The 20,398-nt window shown below is 42.9% G+C and overlaps 1 protein-coding gene across 4 annotated transcripts in view; it reads left to right on the plus strand.

Moving 5' to 3' along the window:
* Itgb6 (integrin subunit beta 6) overlaps positions 1-19,599 on the plus strand; it is a 121,357-nt gene extending 101,758 nt beyond the window's left edge. For all 4 annotated transcript variants that reach the window (XM_051166118.1, XM_051166120.1, XM_051166119.1 and 1 more), the window contains 5 exons: positions 1,380-1,602; positions 4,330-4,424; positions 8,763-8,882; positions 14,691-14,857; positions 19,267-19,599. In XM_051166118.1, the coding sequence (XP_051022075.1) occupies positions 1,380-1,602; positions 4,330-4,424; positions 8,763-8,882; positions 14,691-14,857; positions 19,267-19,353 (692 nt within the window). In that variant the 3' untranslated portion in view covers positions 19,354-19,599. The remainder of the gene's footprint in view (positions 1-1,379; positions 1,603-4,329; positions 4,425-8,762; positions 8,883-14,690; positions 14,858-19,266) is intronic.
* Positions 19,600-20,398: the final 799 nt, after the last annotated feature.

Consider the following 20,398-nt stretch of genomic DNA (forward strand, 5'->3'; position numbering starts at 1 on the left):
CTCTGTGGACTTTCCTATCTCTGGCTCTATCTGCCCTGTGAAACTACGATGGTTATTAGACACACTTCCACCCCCCTCGAGTCATTTTCTCTCTCTGAAATGTATGCAGCTCCTTTCTTCTAACTATCTTTATCTTCCAAAATCAGCTGAAGCACTACTTCCTCTTAAACCTTCCCAAAGCCCTATTTAGCTGAGAAACTCCTCCACCCTGCATCATAGACTCAGATGTACGTTATAGTCAGCACTGGTAGTAATAAGTTGCCTGCCTCCTACACTAGAGGATAAATTCAGTCATCTCATGCTATTGAATTCTGCATCTTTGTTGCCAGATGCACTCAGAACTGAAACTATAATTGACTCTTAGTTTCCATTACCCACCACATTCTAAAGCTAAAAATCAGACCCACAATTGGTGAATGGAATTAGGCTTGTTACAATTTGGCCTGGGGGGGGGGGGGAACCTCTTAATTGCTTTCCATGCTTCCTGGAACAAAGATTCAGTGGTGAGATGTGTTATTTCTAAATCTTTTCCAGAAGGAGGTGGCTTTGCTACTGCTGTTACAGGGGCTGACCCTATTCTCTGCACAGGAGGTCTGTCAGACTTTTCATCCTCCCATCCAATGAAGTCTTTGGCACAGAGTATATGCTGAGTTAGAATTTGTCAGTGCTCAGTATGTACCAATGAGATAGCTAATAAATTTGTCAGTGCTCAGTATGTACCAATGGGCTAGCCAACCAGGGGACGTAAATCTAGAATGTTTCGCCTGACCACAACCAGTGGAAGTAGGTTTTTGTCCCCGTGCTTTGTAAGGGACCGTTTTCAATTAGTCAGCGTGGGTGATATAGAGGGATGGGTATTAATTCAGGGCTGCCTGCCCTTCATCGCCATACTAAAACCCAATGAACAATCCACCAAAGAGCTTCAGTAGGCTTGTCTGCGTGGTCTCATTTTGACTGGTTATTTATTCAGTTTGCTGTGAGTGATTTTTCGACTAGGAGACAAATTAGTAAATACACAAACAGGGCCAGAAACACTCCCCCTCTCTGTCTCTCTGCCTCTGTCTCTCTCTCTTTCTCTTTCTATCTCTCTCTATATCTATCTGCCTCTCTCTCTTTTTCTGTGTTTCTGCCTCTCTGTTCCTTTGTCTCTGTGTGTGTCTCTTCTGTTTGTCTGTCTCTGTGTCTGTCTGTGTGTCTCTTCTTTCTCTACTTCCACTCTCTGCCTCTCTCTCTCTCTCCCTCTCTCCCTCCCTCCCCACCCCCTCTCTGCAACCCGCAATCTCTGACAATGTTTAAAGGCACAAAGAAAAGAAGCCATTCCCCATCCTGTAATGGTTGGGGCCATAAGCAACCCTGTGTGTGTTTAACTTGTTTTACAGATAATGGTGACTGTGACTGTGGCGAATGTGTGTGCCGGGATGGCTGGACCGGCGAGTACTGCAACTGTACAACCAGCAGGGACTCATGTGCCTCTGAGGACGGAGTGCTGTGCAGTGGGCGTGGGGACTGTGTCTGTGGCAAGTGTGTCTGCAGGAACCCTGGAGCCTCAGGACCCACCTGTGAACGATGTCCGACCTGTGGTGACCCCTGTAACTCTAAACGGTAATGCCCCTCCCTCCCCCTCCCCCTCTCTCTTTCTTATTAATGTATTTGCTTTACATCCGGATGGCAGCCCCCTCTCTCCTGGTATCTCTTCTCCTTTATTCTCCTCTGTGACTAGCTTTCCATGGGATCAAAGTTTGAATGGTGTCTAGTAAACTCAAACCTCTAATTATCTCAGCTGGGTTTGGTCTCCCACACACATCAGAACTCACAGCCCAAGGGCCCCTGTGATCTTCAGCCCACCTCTGACCTGCTTCCCTCTGGGTCCTGATTATCCAAACCCACAACGTCACATTTCTACTGTTGACAGCAGAGGAAGTGCTGCTGATGCCCCACACTGATAGCATCAGATGGCCTCTCCACTGAATGCCCTGGAGCTACCTGGGGTAGACACTCCCAGGCAGTCCCCACCTTTTCTAGGGAAATAGACAACCTTCTTATGTAGACCTGGCTAGGCTGACCTCGCAGGATTTGTTCCCACCCTGGTAGGCCAAGGGGACAGAAAAAGGGAGACATAGCTGTCACTTCCCTCGCCATTACCACCATGCACTTCAGCACTTCTGTGTGGTTACCATTATACATATATACCGTGGTTTTTACACTATTAAGACAATAATAAGAATAGCTAAATGCATCCATGGTTTTCTATTAAGACGGATTTCTAGTTAGCAGCTTCACTTTACAGAATCGGTTCCTGTCACTGTCCCTGGCAAACCAAGACACATGCCAGAGCATAGAGCTTGATTCGAATTACTTAAATAAAACCAAATGTAAACTGTCAGCTGTGGTTCGGTGCAGAGTGATTTCCCAGCATCCATGAGTCTCTGGGTTCAGTTCCTAGCATGCCCACCACCACCACCAACAACAAAAAAGTAGTGTCTTCAAGGGTTTTTGTTTTGTTTCTGTTCTATTTCATCTCCTTTGTAACTATGAGTCAGTGTCTTATCTGGTTTGTAAGATGCGAAATGAACAAAGTCATTCCAGTTTGGGAACCAGCATCATGTGCTTGATGTCGGTGTTAGTTTTGCAATGCATCTATTCTTCCTTTTACTCAAGCAGGTGTTCACTTAACTAACAGCTATTAAGTACCTGCTGTATGCCATGCATGGTGTCAAGTCATACGCAATGCAGTAAAAGAGTTATGGTTTCTACCTCTGTAAGAGCTAAGGGCCTAAGGGAAAGGTAGGATTTTATTATTTGCATATGTGTGTGTGAACGGATAGAGTGTGTATGTGCGTGCTTGAATGTGTGTGATAGACACATATGTACTGCTGCGTGAATATGGATGTTGGAGGCTAGGACTTGTTCTTCATTACTTTTCCCCTTAATTTATTGAAGTGAGGTCTCCAATTCCAGATCGTCTGGCTAGCCAGCTTGCAGCAGATCGCCTGTCCTGCCTCCTGAGTGCTGGGACTACAGGTGGTTGCCATACTTGCCTGGTTTTTATGTGGGCTCTGAGGATCTGAACTCATGTCCTTACACTTGCACGGCAAGCTCTTTACCCACTGAGCCATTCCCTAATGCCATTATTTTTTTTTTCAAGTAATTGAAGGAGATATGTGGGGTACCAGTCACAGTGGGGATCTAGAGGATGCTATAGACCTCCAGGGAGAGAGCAGTCTGGGAGTTGCACAGAGGTGGTTTGATGAGTCTCTACAGTGTGCTCCAGGCCCCCACCAAGCTTGCCCAAATATATTTAAAGCACAGAAGCAGCTTTAAGACAAGGCTTGTGTTCCTACTCCCACGTGGTTGCTGGCCCAAACCCTGCCGCCTGTAGAGCAGTGGCTCACGACCTGTGGGTGGAGACCCCCATAGGGGTCACACATCAAATATCCTGCATAGCAGATATTTACATAATGGTTCATAACAGTTGCAAAATTACAGTCGTGAAGTAGCAAGGAGACAATTTCACGATTGGGGGTCACCACAACAGCTGAGATCCAAAGGACATGAGGATGTCAGGGCCTGTGAGGACTGTCTATTCCCAAGGCATGCTGTCTCTCCACAGTAAGAAACATTTGCAGATTTGTCTTACTCCAAACTGACTCTATTTGTATAGTTATTTGTAGCACAAGATGAACTCAAGGCCTACATCTTACTTTGGTCCATAGACATCTTTAAAGTACTATGATTCCCTTGTATCCCTAGAAATATACTTTTCTATAAGCAGCAATCTTTTATTTAGGAGCCTGAATTAATGAAGATCCAGGCTATAATCCTAAGCTTTAAGAACCCACTATCAAGTCTTATACTTATTCAAAAGAGTAAGAGAAAAATTGAATTTTAGAATAATCACATTTGACATATATTAAGAGTACTCATTGTTCTTTGAATTCCTGCTGAGATCTGGATCATTTCTGTTACAAAATTCATACCTTTGCCTAGACCCCAATCATATTTTATGGATATAAATACTCCCTTGTGTTGAAACTGTGAAATGAAAATACAGCTAAGTCAAATACTGAAGTATTTTTTTTCCTAACCAATCAGAGGCAATCACTGCAGAAAAAAAAAAAAACTAATGATGGAGGCTGTTACTAAGGCTGGCTGGGGGGAGGCTGGTTTGGCGGTAGAAATCAGAACAACTTAGCATTCTCCTAGATGTCACCGAACTCTCTTTCTGAAAGTACCAAGAGGTCAATGTGACCAGTGAGAAGAGTAAGGAGGCATGCCCGTTCTCCACCAACATGAGCTGATGACGAACTCTGTTGTCCCATCCATCCGCAGGAGCTGCATCGAATGCTATCTGTCTGCAGATGGCCAGCCACAAGAAGAATGCATGGAGAAGTGCAAAGCCACCGGGGCCACCATCAGTGATGAAGGTGTGCTTCTTGTCTTAAGTCACATAATTCGTGAGAGAGGCAGAAACTATGTGAGTCAGGGGACTTTTAGTAACTCGACTTTGTTTGTACTGGCTGTTCCTGTTCCTTGCCTTTTTTTTTTTTTTTTTAAGAATAAATGCATTTTTGAACGCTAAAGAAATGATGGCTTGAGAAGCAAGCATCTTAAAGTCATGGCTAGTCGACTGGTCTTCAGCTTTGTTAGCAAGTTCACCCCTGCTTGACAGAGGTGACAGCAGAGAATTCTACAAGGCTGTATTTTCCAAACTAGTAAGAAGGGAATTGAAGAAATGGCTGTTAACTCCGGCTGGCAGCCTGAAATTTTCCTTTATCACAGGACTGCCTTATTTCAAGATAAGACAAGAGCTTGCAGCAACAGGTTTGCCTGACTGCACCTTATAGATCCCGGAAGTATTCCTCCCACTAGCTGCTCTTTGTCTGTCCCTCCACTGTCCCTTCAAGTGCTTTTACTTTGAGCTTCCCAGCCATGGGTGTGTTACCTCAACAGCCTTCCAAGCCTCTTGGTTCAATCTCCGAATTTAAGAAATCCCTCTTCTAACTGATAATCACGTTGAGCTTCTGTTTTCATCTGTCATATTTAATTATTTAAAATGACAGTCTAGTGTCGAAGACTCGCCACAAATATTTAACACAATGCGTTTTTAGCTGAACAGGAAAGGATAACATACACAGCCTGAAGGACACACGTGGTGAATGGGTGGAAATTAATGTATTTCCAAAATAGAACATATAGAGACATTTATATATATTTTAAAGTACTTTGATTCAAAAATTGCTGTGATGCCACAGTTGAATGACTTACTGGGTATGGCAGGACATGATGAGAGCTTATAAAAAAAAAAAACCCTCATCTGTGTTTCCTGGTGACCAAAGATGAATATGCCACGTGGGAGCTGTGTGCTTTGCCTGACAGTCAAAGGTGAGACACAGTAAAGCACCGAGAAAGAGAAGCATTTGTGGAGTGTCCACACCAGTAACTCGACTGCATCTCAGTGTGTCCTCTAGGCTCATTTCACAATGGTGGGGATATTTACCAGCTGCCTCTGAGCAATGAGCAAAAATTGCAGAAGATGCCTGCCAATGACTAAACACAGTTCACTAGCAACATAGGAAGCGCGACACACTAGAAAGGAGTATGAAAGAGCACACCCATCCTAGAGGTGTGAACAGGGCAGCCGCTGTGCCCGAGTTCACAGTTTTCAGAGCACATTGTCAAAGATGCTTGGGTTTGAGAGGAAGACTAGCTTACGTGGCATTTTGAATATTTATGTTCTTTTGTGTTTGACCAAAGTGCCTTTAAAAGAGAGAGATACTACTGTTTCCAACTTGGAAAATGAAAATAACCAGTGGACTATCAAGCCTCTCTAAGCACTAAGCTGGACAAACTTGAATGAAAAGAGATTTGTCTGACTGAGTTTAAAAGGCACCTTTCTAGTTGCCTCTAGCCCACTGAGCTTCTAACCCACTGGTGGTGGTGTCACATCTTTGAAAAGATGGCGCCGCACTTGTTCATCTGAGGGTCTTTTAGTACCTACTTTCCTCTGCTGAGGACAAGGAGTGAAACAGGCATCTGGTTTAACTTATAAATTCATCCACTGTGCCTAGGTGACTGTGGTGGGCCCATCTAACATAATTCTTTCCACTTTACTGAAGGAGTCCTGCTTCCTCATTCACCCCACTATTCCAGACACTCAGGTCATTGCTGCTCAGTTTGCTCCACCAAACACTATCTCTGAGAAGTTCACTGAAATGAAGCACCCATGGGCATATACGTTCTGGAAACACAAAGCTAAGGACCCCAGAGCTTTGCGAGTCTTCAGAACTGCTATGTACAGTAAATTAAACATGAGTGTGAGTCACCAGGAGAGGCAGGACAGGTGCTAAAAATCATAGAACCACCTCGTCCCAAAGCCTCACCAGCACCTTTGGGAAGCTGTTTACTTTCAGAACTGTTAGCTGACCACAGAGCTGGGGCATCTTAGAACTCGGGATTGTAAGTCAATAGTACAGACATCCATGTTTTCTACTTTTTTTTTTTTCCTGGACTTTCCCAGGCCTGCCTCCCCACCCCTCCACCCTCCACCCAACTCCATACCGCTCACATATCTACCTTCACTAAGCATGATTTCCTAGGCTGTCTGAAATCTTATTTTCCATGTATTATTCAGTGGCAGCAATTCAAGTCTCACAAAGGAGTTGGAGGGAGAGAAAGAAAGAAAGGAAGGGCCATTTTCTATGAACTACAAAAGAAAACCTTAGCAGCTAATTATGCAAATCTTTCATTGTACATCCAATAGTACTATTTCAACACCCAAACACTACAAAACAGGGCACATCTGGCCTGCAACAGTCAAGAAAAGGAGTGGTGGAGTAATTAAACACGAGGGGGGGAGTTGTGACTCAAAGGTCAGATCCGCGGTTCCATTAAAACTTAAATAATCCTGGCCACGGAAAGCAAACCTCCCTATGCTTCAGTGTAGCTATTTAAAAGAAAATAAAGAGGCAGGATTAATATGACTGAAATGAGGCTGATAAGCCATACACATACTTTCAACCCGAGAGCCTGATGTCCCATTAAAAGAGTTCAAGAGAGTGGTGTAAGCTCTCATTGCTGTGGCCAACGACAAAGAGAGAAATGCAAGATGCAAAAGCACACTCCCCAAGACTTCATGAATCTTAGTTACAGGAGTGGAAGCTAGGCAGTGGCGAAGGTCATATAGAAAGGACCAAACTGTGAACTCAATGAGGGTGTCTGCCATGTACCTACCATCAAACACGTGGAATAACACAGGTCGTGCTTATGCAGAGTTCCAAGAGTTTCCCATAGCTCTGCATCCAAGGCATCTAATTAGAGTGCATATTAAATCACGGCCTAATGCCCCAGCCCTGTGCACATCACAGACTCTCACTAAAACACCTGAGATGGGTCCCCACGATGGGTGTTTTCAAATCTGCTAGGTGAGTCAGATGGCCATATGCATATGGAAATAACCAAATGAGGATAATTTGCATTTTATTTCCTAATAGTCATATGTACATAAATAGATACTTCTAATGAGTTCAAAACCCAGTTAGTTCGAGTAAATCTTTTGTACAAAGTCTCATTTAGAATGCTAAATTTATCATTTACTGGCTCTTATTGTCCTGAATGATACAAGGCATATTAGTTACAGATCCTATCAGATTTTTCTCTTAAAAATTAAATGCAAAGACAACAAGCAATGACAATTTTATATTTCTATATTTTACGACCTGCATTTCTGTGCCCTAAATAGCCCAAGATAGGCTATTTATTTTTATTGTAAGAACACACACACACACACGAATTCCATTTTTAAAATCACAGTCTAGGAAGAATAGGCCCAAGATTATCTGAGACAGTTTGATTTTCATAATCTATCTTTACACACTAATATTGGCTCATATGTCTTAGAGGTTTAGATTAAGAGTAAACATTATTTTAATTTCAGGTTTCTGAAAAACTTTAACGATAGCATCAAAAATTTTGAACTTATAATGAGAATCATAAAATGAAACTGTTTCACATCAATTCAGAAAATACAGAGTATCTGGGCTACCAAAATTTTTGATGAGGGACCTAAGGAGTTTTACATTTTTAGTGCCAGCGATTATCATGAAATTCATTTTCTAACTCTTGAATAAGCTTCACAAGGAAAAATAGTGAATTTGGGAAAGATTTGAGGGAAACTTCACTTTCTTGTTAAGAAAGGGTAGCGACCGACTGTTAGACAGCTGTTATTCAGGGTTCCTTTTGAGCAGAAGTTTCCCTTTATCCTGCAGGTCCGAGATACATAACACCTCTGTCTTAGCTTCCTGATATTATTTTATTCTCACCAAGTGACAATGTGAAGCCCGCAGACCTGGCTACACCATTGTGAGGAGCCGTCTCCTACCAGTGTCGGTATCCATCTGCACTGCGCTGCAGTGTAATTCAGCCGTCCCTCCCAGCTCCCATATTACCATAATCAAGGCCATTCTATCTCCCAGGCAGCTTTGGGCTCCTGCCTTGTGCTACTTTCACTCTATTGAAATCTGCCTACATCAGATTGATAAAAAATTCTGATGGTCAGTCCTGACTGACCACATCTGGAGCTGTTCTTCTGGAACATAAGTAAACCCCAAGCTCTCACCTGGTGGGAAAAAATCCTATGCCTTTCAACCCCCTATTCGAGAGTATTGCGAATTCTGATTTGCATATTAAACTCAATACTACTTTGCTTTAAAAATTATCTCTTTGGAAATCTCACTTAACCTAATGAATGACTCTTTCATCTGCAGATCTGTCAAAGGATACTTCTGTTTCCTGCTCTCTACAAGGAGAAAATGAATGTCTTATTACATTCCTGATAACTACAGATAGTGAAGGGAAAACGGTCATTCACAGCATCAGTGAAAAAGGTGGGTAGCTTGTGTTCCACTGCCAATGTCAAGTGATACTACCTGGTTGAAGGCATCCAGAAAGTCACTTGAGGTAGCATGCCAGGAAAGACATTTCAAAGTTTGGGCTGAAGTGCTCCTCCAAAGGTTGAAAGCTCCTCATTAAAACCTTTGCTGTGTTCCCACGTCTTTTATTAAGATGGGGTAATATGATCGCTTTCATTTGAATCGGGCATCACCTCCCTGACAGCTTCTTGCTGGCAGTGCAGAAAGGAGAACCGAGCAAGCGAGGCATAAGCAACAGGGGTGTCTTTCAGAAAAACTAGCAGGAGGAAGTGCAACAGATTTTAAAGCCAAGTTTAAGCCTTGGTCCAAATGCTATTTTCTCGTGTGACCACTGCCTGCGGCTGTGGGATATACTTGCCTTTCTAAGCCTCTTATTTCCTCATCTGTAAATGGAGGGGATGGGGGGGGGAGGGGAACATGGCACAATCTTTTAAGAGGCAACTTAAGGAATAAATGGAATAATGAACATAGCATGTGAACCATCCTCATAGCAATGGTTCATTAATAATGATGTTGGACCGGGAACGACACAAGGCAACAAATAAGAATGTGGCTGTATAAAAGGTCAAAGTGCCAGGACAGCCAGCATACACCTATAATCCCAGTACCCAGGAGAGTGAAGCAGGAGGCTTCCTTTGAGTTTGAGGCAGCCTCGACCCGGTGGTACCAGACCAGGCCAGCCGTGCTTCTATAGATTTTCCAACCATGTCAAGACATGAAATCAGTTTCTAACACAGGGATGCTCCGATAGAAATTACATCTCCAGCCAAGGGAGAAGACACGTTTATATTACATAGAAAGGAAAGCAGTAAGCAGCATATGTTTAAGAAGCTTTCAGAGTGTGTGGGTCTCAGACTCCACTGCGGTTAATCTAAAATGCCTGTGTCCTGAGTCAACAGGCCTGCATGCATAGCACGTACATTCCAACAATCCAACTTAGCGCAGATGCTCCAAGCCCTCCTTCAGAGCCACTGGGCTAATACCCCCGGCTGCATTCTTTGACACTCACAGGTGCCTCACATTTTCTGTCTTTAGCAATGACCTACCCCTCCCTAAACTGTCCCAGAGAAATGACAGCTGCATCAAGTCAGACTTCAGCAGACTTGGGTTTGGAGCCTAAGGTCTGGGCCCAGCCAACAGCAGCACACACAGGGTCTAAAGGAAATGGGTTTTGATATGTGTGCTTGCTGGTAAAATGTTAAGTCCTGAATTTGAAACCAAAGCTATCAAATTAGTATTACTCAGAGGTTGAAAACCCAAATAATACCAAAACACCTGCAATGTGGTCTTAAACCTCCTGTTACAATCAAGAAAACAAAGGAAGAAGCATCACATTGCCGGGCTGAGGGCAAGACAGCTGAAGTCAGGCACAACCTATGAAATATGGGAGTGACTCTGATCATGGCTTTGCTGCTTGTGAGGGCAGGGTGCTCCTGGTGACAGGCACTTGGAAACTCCATGTACACATTTCTGAGAAATGTGAATACAAAATGCCGCATCAGTTAAGAAAACACTGGGAGTCACAATCTAAGAAACCAAATTACATACCATAATACAACAAAGCCTGCCTCCTCGTTATCAGCTTTGTAAAGTTAGCTGCAGCCCCAACGCTGTCTTTGTAATCGTGGTGGTGACTTTAGCATGTTATCCTGAAATCAAAGTCACCTCTTAAAATATTGATTCTATTGGAAAAACATCCCGGACAACAAAGCTGCTTTCTGCAGAAGGCCTCGCTTTCAGTGTGCAGGCTTTTTTGTGCTTGGCTGGTTTGATTTTCTTTTTTTTTTTTCTTTTCTTTCTCTTCTTTCCCGCCTCCCTCTCGTGGAGCAGGCCTTCAGCTGATAAATGCCATCTTGTTACTGACCGTTGTCTGTTCTTTTATTCTCGTATGCAGTGTGAATGACACACCAACATGCTGCCCTTCAGAGCACTCACAGATGCCTCGTGCCTTTTTATTATAGTGTCTTATTTATCCCTATTCTTTTGCGATAAGGGAAAGGGTGGAAAAAGCCATCTCCCTGGGTTTCGCAAGATCTTCTGACAGGCCAAAGGCTACCTCAAATGCCCCATTCCCAGACAGGCCCGGTGCTTCCAGAAGCCACAAGGCTGCAGTCTACCCACAGGGGTCAGTACTTCTTTCCTCCTGCAGCACTCAAACCTGTGGCTCTGAAGTTAAAAGCTGTGATAAGAAGGAAGGCAAAATGCACACAACAAGGAAAAGGAAAGAGAGGCTAATGACTCCTAGTGTCCTCTAGGCAAACTGAAAAGGGAGCTGGTCCAGTGTGCTCACTGTTGCCAAGGATGCAGGCACAGCAGAGCATCGCTCACATTCCTTCTTCTATTTGGAGAGAATGCCAGAGCCTACAAGCCATGCCAGATGTAAAATAAATGACAGCCGAGCCCTGTTTGCTGGAAGAGGCAGATCACTCAACATCGTCTAAGTTGAGCTTGAGGGATCCAGCCCTTTGCCTTCTGGGAGACAGAAAGGGGAGAGAAATGCATCTGTTGTCACCGTCCCTTTGTGAACGGGGCTACACATCACTCCTCGTGTTTACTATGCGCTGATTTCACTTGGTATCTTCCACGATCCTATAGAGTGGATGCTAGTTCTATTTTTGTTCTACAGGTAAGGAAATGGAGGCATGGAAACAAATACATTGCTAGGTCTTGCAGTAATGTAACACAGATATGCTTGTTTGCGGACCGCTTAACAGCCTGGCTTGGAGCCCAAGCTCTTAACCACTGTACTACACTGCCTCCCACTGGCTACACAGCTGTAATAAATATCTGAATCTAAAGGACGTCAGCATTGCCCAATAGGACTGTTAGGTGAACTCTATATAAATTGTAATGTTTTCTAGAAACCACATTAAATTAGAGTTAAAAAAAAAAGATAGGCGATGTTAGTTTCTTTACCATTGTATCCAAAATATTCTCATTTCAACATGAAATCAACACAAAAATCCTTAAGATGTTTTACATTTCCATTCTTAGACTGTGAGATAAGTGTTAACACTTATAGTATGACCTGATTTGATGTCATATTTCCTGGTACCCAATAGCCACATAGGGTATAGCTGCCAGCCTAGACATGCCAGCCTAGACAGAGCTAAGAATTCGATATTCAAGACCTCAGCATCAGGTGAAGCAGTGACCCACGTAGGGTCACATTCCACATAGGAGTAGAGCCAACTCTTTCCTCCCACCTAGGTATCTCTCTTCCATCCAAGCACCAAAGAAATATGCAGAGCATGAGAAGCAGAGGTCTGGGTTGTAATACCTGTCTTGGAAGTTGGGCAAAGTCACAGCATCCTATGACCTTACATTGTGCAATGATGCTTGCTCCCAAGCCTTACTGCTTCCCTAATCGAGCACACGCCTGACTTACTTTCCAGGCGTAAGTCCTAGCAAGCTACAGCCTGCTGTGAAGAGGCGCATGCTCTGTCCCAGCCCAGACATTTCTTGGCCAGAGATATACCGTATTTTTTGGACCATAAGAGGCACTTTTCCCCTTCAAAAGTTTGGGGGGAATTAGGGTGCTCCTTACGGTTGGTCCAATAGCTGTTTTTACTGTTTTTCATGTTTTGCTGCTCTAAAAACTGGGTGCATCTTATGGTCAGGTGCGTATTATAGTCCAAAAAATATGGTAGCTGGATCAGTGTATTTTTTTAGGGACACAGCCGTGCTTCATTTGCTTGCTACAACACAGCCTTTAGCTCTTGGTGCTATAGTAAGTGGCCATTAACACTTATTATTTCTTCGTGATGTCCACACATGGTTTTCTACCCAGAAAAAGTGTGTGAGGCCAGGTATCATGCCATTGGAGGGTGGGGGTGGGGTCATTAATCCCCTCATATTCCAGTCTGAAAAGCTGCACTGTTAGTCCCAGTGTTCAATTCTCCCTGATTAACTAGCTAGGAGTGAGATTATGGAGGATAGGCTAAGCCTGATTCATCTCTTCCCAAGATGGTGTCAGGTTTTTGCCTCACCTATTATGGAGGGATGCAGAAATTTAATGATCATTTGATGTAGAATTTCTTCCCAGGAAAGCAAAAGTAGGGCTTAATTATAGTGCTCCGTTAGCAGACTTAGCATCTTGCCGGCACACTGCAAGGGTGGGTAGTCGATCACCTTGCTGTCAGTGGAGAAAGGTGCTATGTAACTGCACTGTTACATTAATACCATTGATAAAGCCAAAATAACATTTCAAGGAATCTTAATCCCCTACACTCTCCTGGTCATAAGACTTAGATGCTGTTAATAATATATAACCTATGGTAATACCCAAGACCCACTGAAACTGAGTATCCTGGGCCAGGGCGGAGGTCTAGGAGGTTGTGGGTTTGATAACCTCGGCACGTTCCTGTCATCAGGGAAGGCCAGGGAGTGCTCTGTTTTATCTCACAGCTGAGGTCAAGGGACTCAGTAGAATCCACACAACTATTGTACATGAGATAAGAACTAAACCTGTCCTCTTCTAGTCTGGGAAGGCAGAGCATTGTATAAAATACAAAGCTACAGTTGTCTTTTGACTTAAAAAGGGAAGGGGCAAGGAACCTGCAGTAAATCTCAATCTCTTCCATTCAGGAGCTGGAGTTGGAGCCTTTGCACATCCTAAGCAAGTGCTCTACACTCCCAGCCCTTGGTTTGTGAGACAGGTCTCACTTTGGAGCTCAAGTTGGCCTTTAACTTGCTTCGTAGCCTAGGCTAGCATCAAACTCCTGCATCTGTCTGCTGAATGCTTGGACTGTAGGGATGGCCAACCAGGCTTGACTAATAATTTTTAATATAATCCTGAGACTGTTGACAATTCAAAGAGATTCTTGACAAAAATAATTATATGTACCAAGGTAGTTACAGTATACTCAGAAGAGATTATCTTTGGAAATTGTAATGTAACATTTTTCATGGTTCTTTAAATATTTCATGTACATTAATTGTCACTCTGTTGTGTTAAAGTTTTAATGCCAAGCATCTGACCTATAGCCATCTATCCATATCTGCAGGAGATTGGGTCCAAGATATCAAGACTGCCAAGGATAGTACATCTTGTGAATCCTGAAGGCCCTCACACTTGCACAGAATTTACACACATCTTACCATATACCTGAACTCATTTGTAGGTTACTTACAAAATGTGATACTGGTGTTGAAATGTAACTCAGTTGGTAGAGTGCTTGCCACCTATGAAGCCCTGGGCTCAACCCCAAGCATTACATAAAATCAGACATAGTAGCAATCCTGGTTGTATAAAGGTATAGCCTATAATTCCAGTCCTGGGGAGGTAAAGACAGGAGGCTCAGGTATTTAAGGTCATCCTTGGCCTTAGACTTGGAGGCCAGCCTGGGGTGCAAGAGGTGTTGGGGGGGGGGGGCGAATGATAAAAGACTAGGCATGTTTAATCCAAGGATATGAATGGCTAGTTGTAAATTCATTTTTGAATTATTTTGAATCTTTTTGTTCTACTGAGAATAAATACAAACTTATCTTTAAACAAGTAACTCAGTTTTAGGAAAAAAAAAATTCAACAAGACAAGAAGGTATTGGTTTTTCCTTCCTCCTGTAGATAATATGTGAATAGGAAATCCAGTGAGAAAAGTCTTTCCACTCCCTGAGATGGGCATGTAGCTTAGCAGGAGAATTGTCCAGCATGTTCAGTGCTCTGGGTTAGATCTCTGCATTGCGGTGAGAGGTGGGGAAGCCTTCTTATAGTGAAATATTAATAGTAGCAGCTTCTAAAGATTATTTCATCCGCTCCCACAGACTGCCCCAAACCTCCAAATATTCCCATGATCATGTTGGGAGTGTCCCTGGCTATCCTGCTCATCGGCGTTGTCCTATTGTGCATTTGGAAGCTGCTGGTATCATTTCACGATCGGAAAGAAGTTGCCAAGTTTGAAGCAGAACGATCAAAGGCTAAGTGGCAAACGGTACGTGAGCTCTGGAGACCCGGTAGAAGTGATGGGGGACTCCACCATCCTTTGTAGAAAATAAGAGCTCAGATGTCACTTCTCCGACCACCCTGGTGCGGCCTCGACAGCTTTCATTTCTATCTCGCTTGAAAGCGGGAGGAACCTGTCGCCTGGTCCTGGGCTATTCTCACGATGCACAGTGTCTTAGTGCGTGGGCTCATAACAGCTGAAGAGGCTCCTGAAATCCCTGCCACGACGACTTAGAGCTGTTGTGGAGGCAGCCTCGTGAAGCAAAGCAGAGGTGCTGTGTCTAAACAGTTGTGTAAATTGGCTGTGTTCTAGCTAATGCGATAGTGTTCGTGGACAGTTCATGCCAATTTCCGTGGAAATACCTGTTACCGATACAACGAGCGACAAAGCGAAGTTGACAGGCCTTTTTAAATACCAGGTGTCTTTTTCTGAATAACATAAAATTTAAGTAGCTACAAGAAATAAACCTCTAAATATATGCATTTGATAGATATAATTTAAATGTCGTCTCAGTAGGCAAACAGAAAACAGGACTGCAATTTTTAGTGTTTCTTTTCCACAAGAGAGATAATTACATTCCTAGAGACCCCTGGAAACAATTTCATGGTTTTAATTTCATCTCTCAATCTCTAATGGAGTGCCTAGCTATCTAATAGCAATTATCTTATACCGCTGGTCCCAAAAACAGTGAGCTCACTGGAGAAAACGCAAGCTAACACGCTGCGCCTTTGGGTTCATCTGCCTAAATAAACTGATGTTAGCCCTACTCTCCCTAAGCCTATAGCGATATCCTCAGTTCTGAAAGCAAGCGGAATTTTCCATTTTTGATAATGAGTGTTTATATTTGGGAGATGATTTCAAGCTACTCGTAATGTGCATCGCAGGGTAAAGGCCAATAGAAAAAAATTTAATCTACCCGATCTTTTGAGCAAAAATGCCATGGTTGTAATAAATGTGGTCTGTGGGCCCTGTGTAAGTCCTGACTTGAAGAGTCCAACCGTACAATTATATTTTTAAGACATCTGGAAAAAAAGTGTATATATACTAGATGCTGGAATGATTGTGAGGATGTACGTTTAATTCGATTAGGCATGACAAAGGCATGGTGAATACAGGGTACATATTTGTAGTTTTCAGTCAGGGAGACTGAAATGTGTAGGAGTGAGGGTAGATGAAGAAAGGTTTGGGGTTTGATATTTCTTCGGTACAGGCAGTTGGTCCTCGCTTCTTAACTTGTTCTAAGAACAGCCTTTAGCTGAAGAGTCTAGAAATAATAAGCAGGTATTCTGATTCTGCAAGTAAACACATGACTACTTTGTGATGCGTGTCTACTAACCAGCATATTTTAATGTTCTCAGACACTGGCACGAGTGCTGACAAATGATTAATATTTTTTAGAATAACGTTTTAATTAACAGTTAATTTCCTCCAAAACACCAATTGTTCTCCCTCAGGAAGCTAAACATGACTGAAATTCAAATGCCAAAATTTTAGCTGTTTCTCGTCTAAAATGGGACAAAACCATGCATTAAACAGATAAAAAGCATAAATGGAAAATGGTCCCTTGTTAAATCAAGTTTCTTTGAATAACAAATGTTTGATGTTCCTGAGTAGATGATGACTAGGTAATAATCATTCATTTGCATGCAAAAGAGGTCCAATTCAAAAATTCAGTTCAAATCTCACTAATGTAGCCTTCTCCTGGGACAAATGCATGCTTGCTGCATACATTTAAAGATCTGCGGGTTAATTCATTTTTTAATCTAAAACCTATTGCTTCTCAAGGGGTGAACTCGACTGATCTTTAAAACTCAGGCACATAAAAAGCAGTGAGGTCACCTGAGCCATTGGGCCACTGGGACTCTTAAGGGGACAGAGTTGAGGACAGATCCTTACTCTTGCCTCCTGAAATATTTTGTCAGGGCTATAAACAAAGGTTACCTTTTCTTACATTAAAAAAAAAAAAAAAAACACAGTATTTCCTTCTGAAAATACGAATGGAGGTTATTTAAATTCATCTTTGATTAGACATCCCCCCCCCCCCCTTGGATGACAAGTCATTAACTTGACGGAAAAAAAAAAGGTTTAGCCTGACATTCTTGGAGTCATGGATTGATTTTGTTCTATGCTAAGCAAAGCGCGTCTGCAGTTGGGAGTTAGGCAATCATTTAAAAAGCTGTGGGTCATGCTAGAGCTTTCTTGTTACCACTTTTTTTGTAGGCTGAAAAATGTGCTGCTGCTGGTTTTGCAGAATCCAGCCTTAAGTCATGGCCTTGATATTTAGGGAGATCCTAAGTCACCTTGCACACTTAGAGAGTAACTGGCTTTGTCCAAACATGGACATTCACCCACTGTAGACAACTGGATGTCCCCCAAAGGGAGGTCAGTAATAAATACGGCACAGGCCGTGCTCTGACCATCAGTGAGGTCAGGCCCCATCTCCGTTCCGTACCACTGTAGTATTGTGAACTTGTTCCATCTCCACTTTACATCTTTTCCCTCCCTTGTACTAGTCCACTAGGGTGGACTTTTAGTTTGTTGGCCCTCTGCAAGGGATCCCCTGAAACAGTCCAGACTTGAGTTAGAAATAAGTGAAAAGTACACCCAAGTACATAATTAACAACTACCTACAAAATAACATCATGCTGCCCTGCTCTTATACGTGAGTCGTCTCCTTTAGAGTACCTATGAAATCTATTTTGTGGAGTTCCTGAGATGGCTTAGTGGGTGAATCTTGCAAGCAAGAAGACCTGAGTTCACATCCCTACCACCCACGTAAAAGCCTGACCCAGCAACTCAAATCAGTAACACCCCCACCCCACACCCTGCCTTGTGCTAGAGGGAAAACTAGCAAAACTGGGACTCACCAGCCAGCCAGCCTAAGCAAAACAGGGAGCTCCATGACACTGAGAGATTCTATCACAAAGAGAGTGATGTGGGGGAATGGGAGGCCATAGCAGACACCCAGCATTGACTTCTTGCTTTCTATACACATGCATACACAGGTAAGCATAGCTGCACACACATGTAGAACACACTCAGTTCCATTTCGTGTGGGAAGTAGGTGCATTGTAATATGATTGGCAGGTATGGGGTGGGGTCTACAAACAAGTACCCAGTCCTACAAAGACCTAAGCTGGCCCTGATCACAGCCTATTTTTTTCTTCCTATTCCATAACCCTACTTCTCCATTCAGCCCAAGCTTCAGCCATTATCCCCACCCTCACCTCATGTTTTTCACTCTTGCCTTTTCAACTGACTAGTTTATCAATAGTTTCTAGACCTTACACCTCATAAAGCTTCTACTGAGTTTTATTGAAAATGAGACTTGGCTCCTCTCTGAGACCACATAAGTTTATATTAATCCTCAGAAGCTCTTAATGCTTATGGCAGCTGGATTAACTATCTAGGCAGACCTTAGTAGTAAGAACAACACAGCTGTCTGGCCTTCACCCACCAGGGACCTTTAGCCAAGGAACCAGTTCTTCTTGCCCTTAACGCAGAGATGACCTCTGTCTCCTGAAGTCACATGACCAAAGGCCAAAAGTCAGAGGTTGAGTCACTGCCTCAAAACAATACAGACGTGGCTGTAGGGTTGGTTCCCACTCCAAGGAAGCATTGCCTCGAATCCAAGGCCAAGGGTAGGTGAGGTCAGGAAATGTTTTTCCCTCAGCTCTTTTGATAGCAAATACAATTTTGTTTTGTCAAGCTGTAGATAATATCCCTTCCCTTAGGGAGTTGTAAACTATATCTACCCTTCCTCCTACAGTCCCATGATAAACCAGGCACAAGTCCACCAAATTTCACTCTGGAGAACCACTAAGTGTATTGGCTTCTTCACAGATTATAGAGAGGGAAAGGGTCCTGTAAGTGTACGGGTGCCCCTGTCACATACAGTCCTAGAGATTGCCAGCCAGCCAGTCTAGCGAAATTGGTGAGCCTCTGCTTAAAGGAGAGATTCTGTTTCCTCCACATAGGGTGGAGGGCCAGAGAGAAAGGCTCTGAGGGTAACGGAGCCTGTGGTAGAGCCTGTTGAACTCAGTTTGATTCTCAGGACCTGTACAATGGAAAGTGAGAACTGGCTCCCAAGGTGCCCTCTGACCCTCACAGGCACACAACAACACATGAGTGCCCCCCTCTGCTAGATCATTGAGTGTTGAAAATTTTAAAATAATAATTGTAGAACTATATGTGTATGCACCACATACAAAAGGAAGTAAATGAAATAAAGATGAGTAAAATTTAAAATTGATCAAAATCATCCAAATAGCTTCCAAGATTGAGCTTGACTCTTTAATTTGAACTATAATACAAATATCTGAAGATATTAAAATGGTATAATTACAAAATGCAACTTCTTTTCTTTGAATGTTTCCTCCTTCCTCCCTGTTCTCTAGGGAACCAACCCACTGTACAGAGGCTCCACCAGTACTTTTAAGAATGTGACCTACAAACACAGGGAAAAGCACAAGGCAGATGGGTAGACAGACCCACTTCGGCCAGAGAGTCAACTTCACTGACGTTAAAGGTTAACGCACTGTTTGATTTGTCTTTCTTTGTTCCTTCAAGAGAAGGTTGACTTAAGATAACAATAGGTCATTTGGAGATCAGACATTCTCAGCATGAAGGTGAGGCACCGTTGGCAGGTTCGACATAACCAAGAGAAGACAAGACTATCCTAAGCTAAGAGGCAAAGTCAAGACTGCTTGAAGAAGATGAGCTCTGTTGCATTAATGCCTCAAAAAAAAAAAAAATCATCAAAATGATTCAAGGGGACTTGATTTGCATTTGAAAAATGTTCTGAATTAGAATCTCATTTGCTTCCTGAATCCAGCTACCCAAAGCCTTGTCTCCACAAAGTCCTTGAGTCTTTCTGCTTGTGTTGTGCACTGACACTGGCCTCTTATTCTAAACACAGAAAATCTCCCATTTCCTGAAGGAATTTTTTTGTTTTGTTTTTGGTCTCTCTAAAGAGCCCTGGCTGTTCTGGAACTGCCCAGACTGCCTGCCCTTGAACTCAGTCATCTACCTGTCTCTGCCCCCGAAGCGCTTGGATTGAAGGTATGCTACATCAGGCTCAGCTGTTTTAATTTTTAAGTGTGAGAAATGTGAGTCTGGTTTCCCATCAGCTAAAAGAATGCAGTTCTTCCAGTCATATCCCAGGTGAAAGAATGAAAATTAAGTGCTAGTAATTGCCGTAGATTTGTACAAACTTAAAAGTCGTGTATACAAACAATTGTTTTGTTCCACAGATGAGGAAGAAATAATTTATAAATTATGTTGCAAGTAAAACTGAAGATATGGTCTTATATGCTCAATTTCCCTCTTGTCCCCAAGTTTCCCTCCTATTATCCCATTATTTCTCAATTATTTCTTTTTTTTAATTTTTATTTTTTATTAATTTATTCTTGTTACATCTCAATGGTTATCCCATCTCTTGTATCCTCCCATTCTTCCCTCCCTCCCATTTTCCCCTTATTCCCCTCCCCTATGACTGTTCCTGAGGGGGATTTCCTCCCCCTGTATATG

The sequence above is a fragment of the Acomys russatus genome, chromosome 24, assembly GCF_903995435.1.
Source record: "Acomys russatus chromosome 24, mAcoRus1.1, whole genome shotgun sequence".
Lineage (NCBI taxonomy): Eukaryota > Metazoa > Chordata > Mammalia > Rodentia > Muridae > Acomys > Acomys russatus.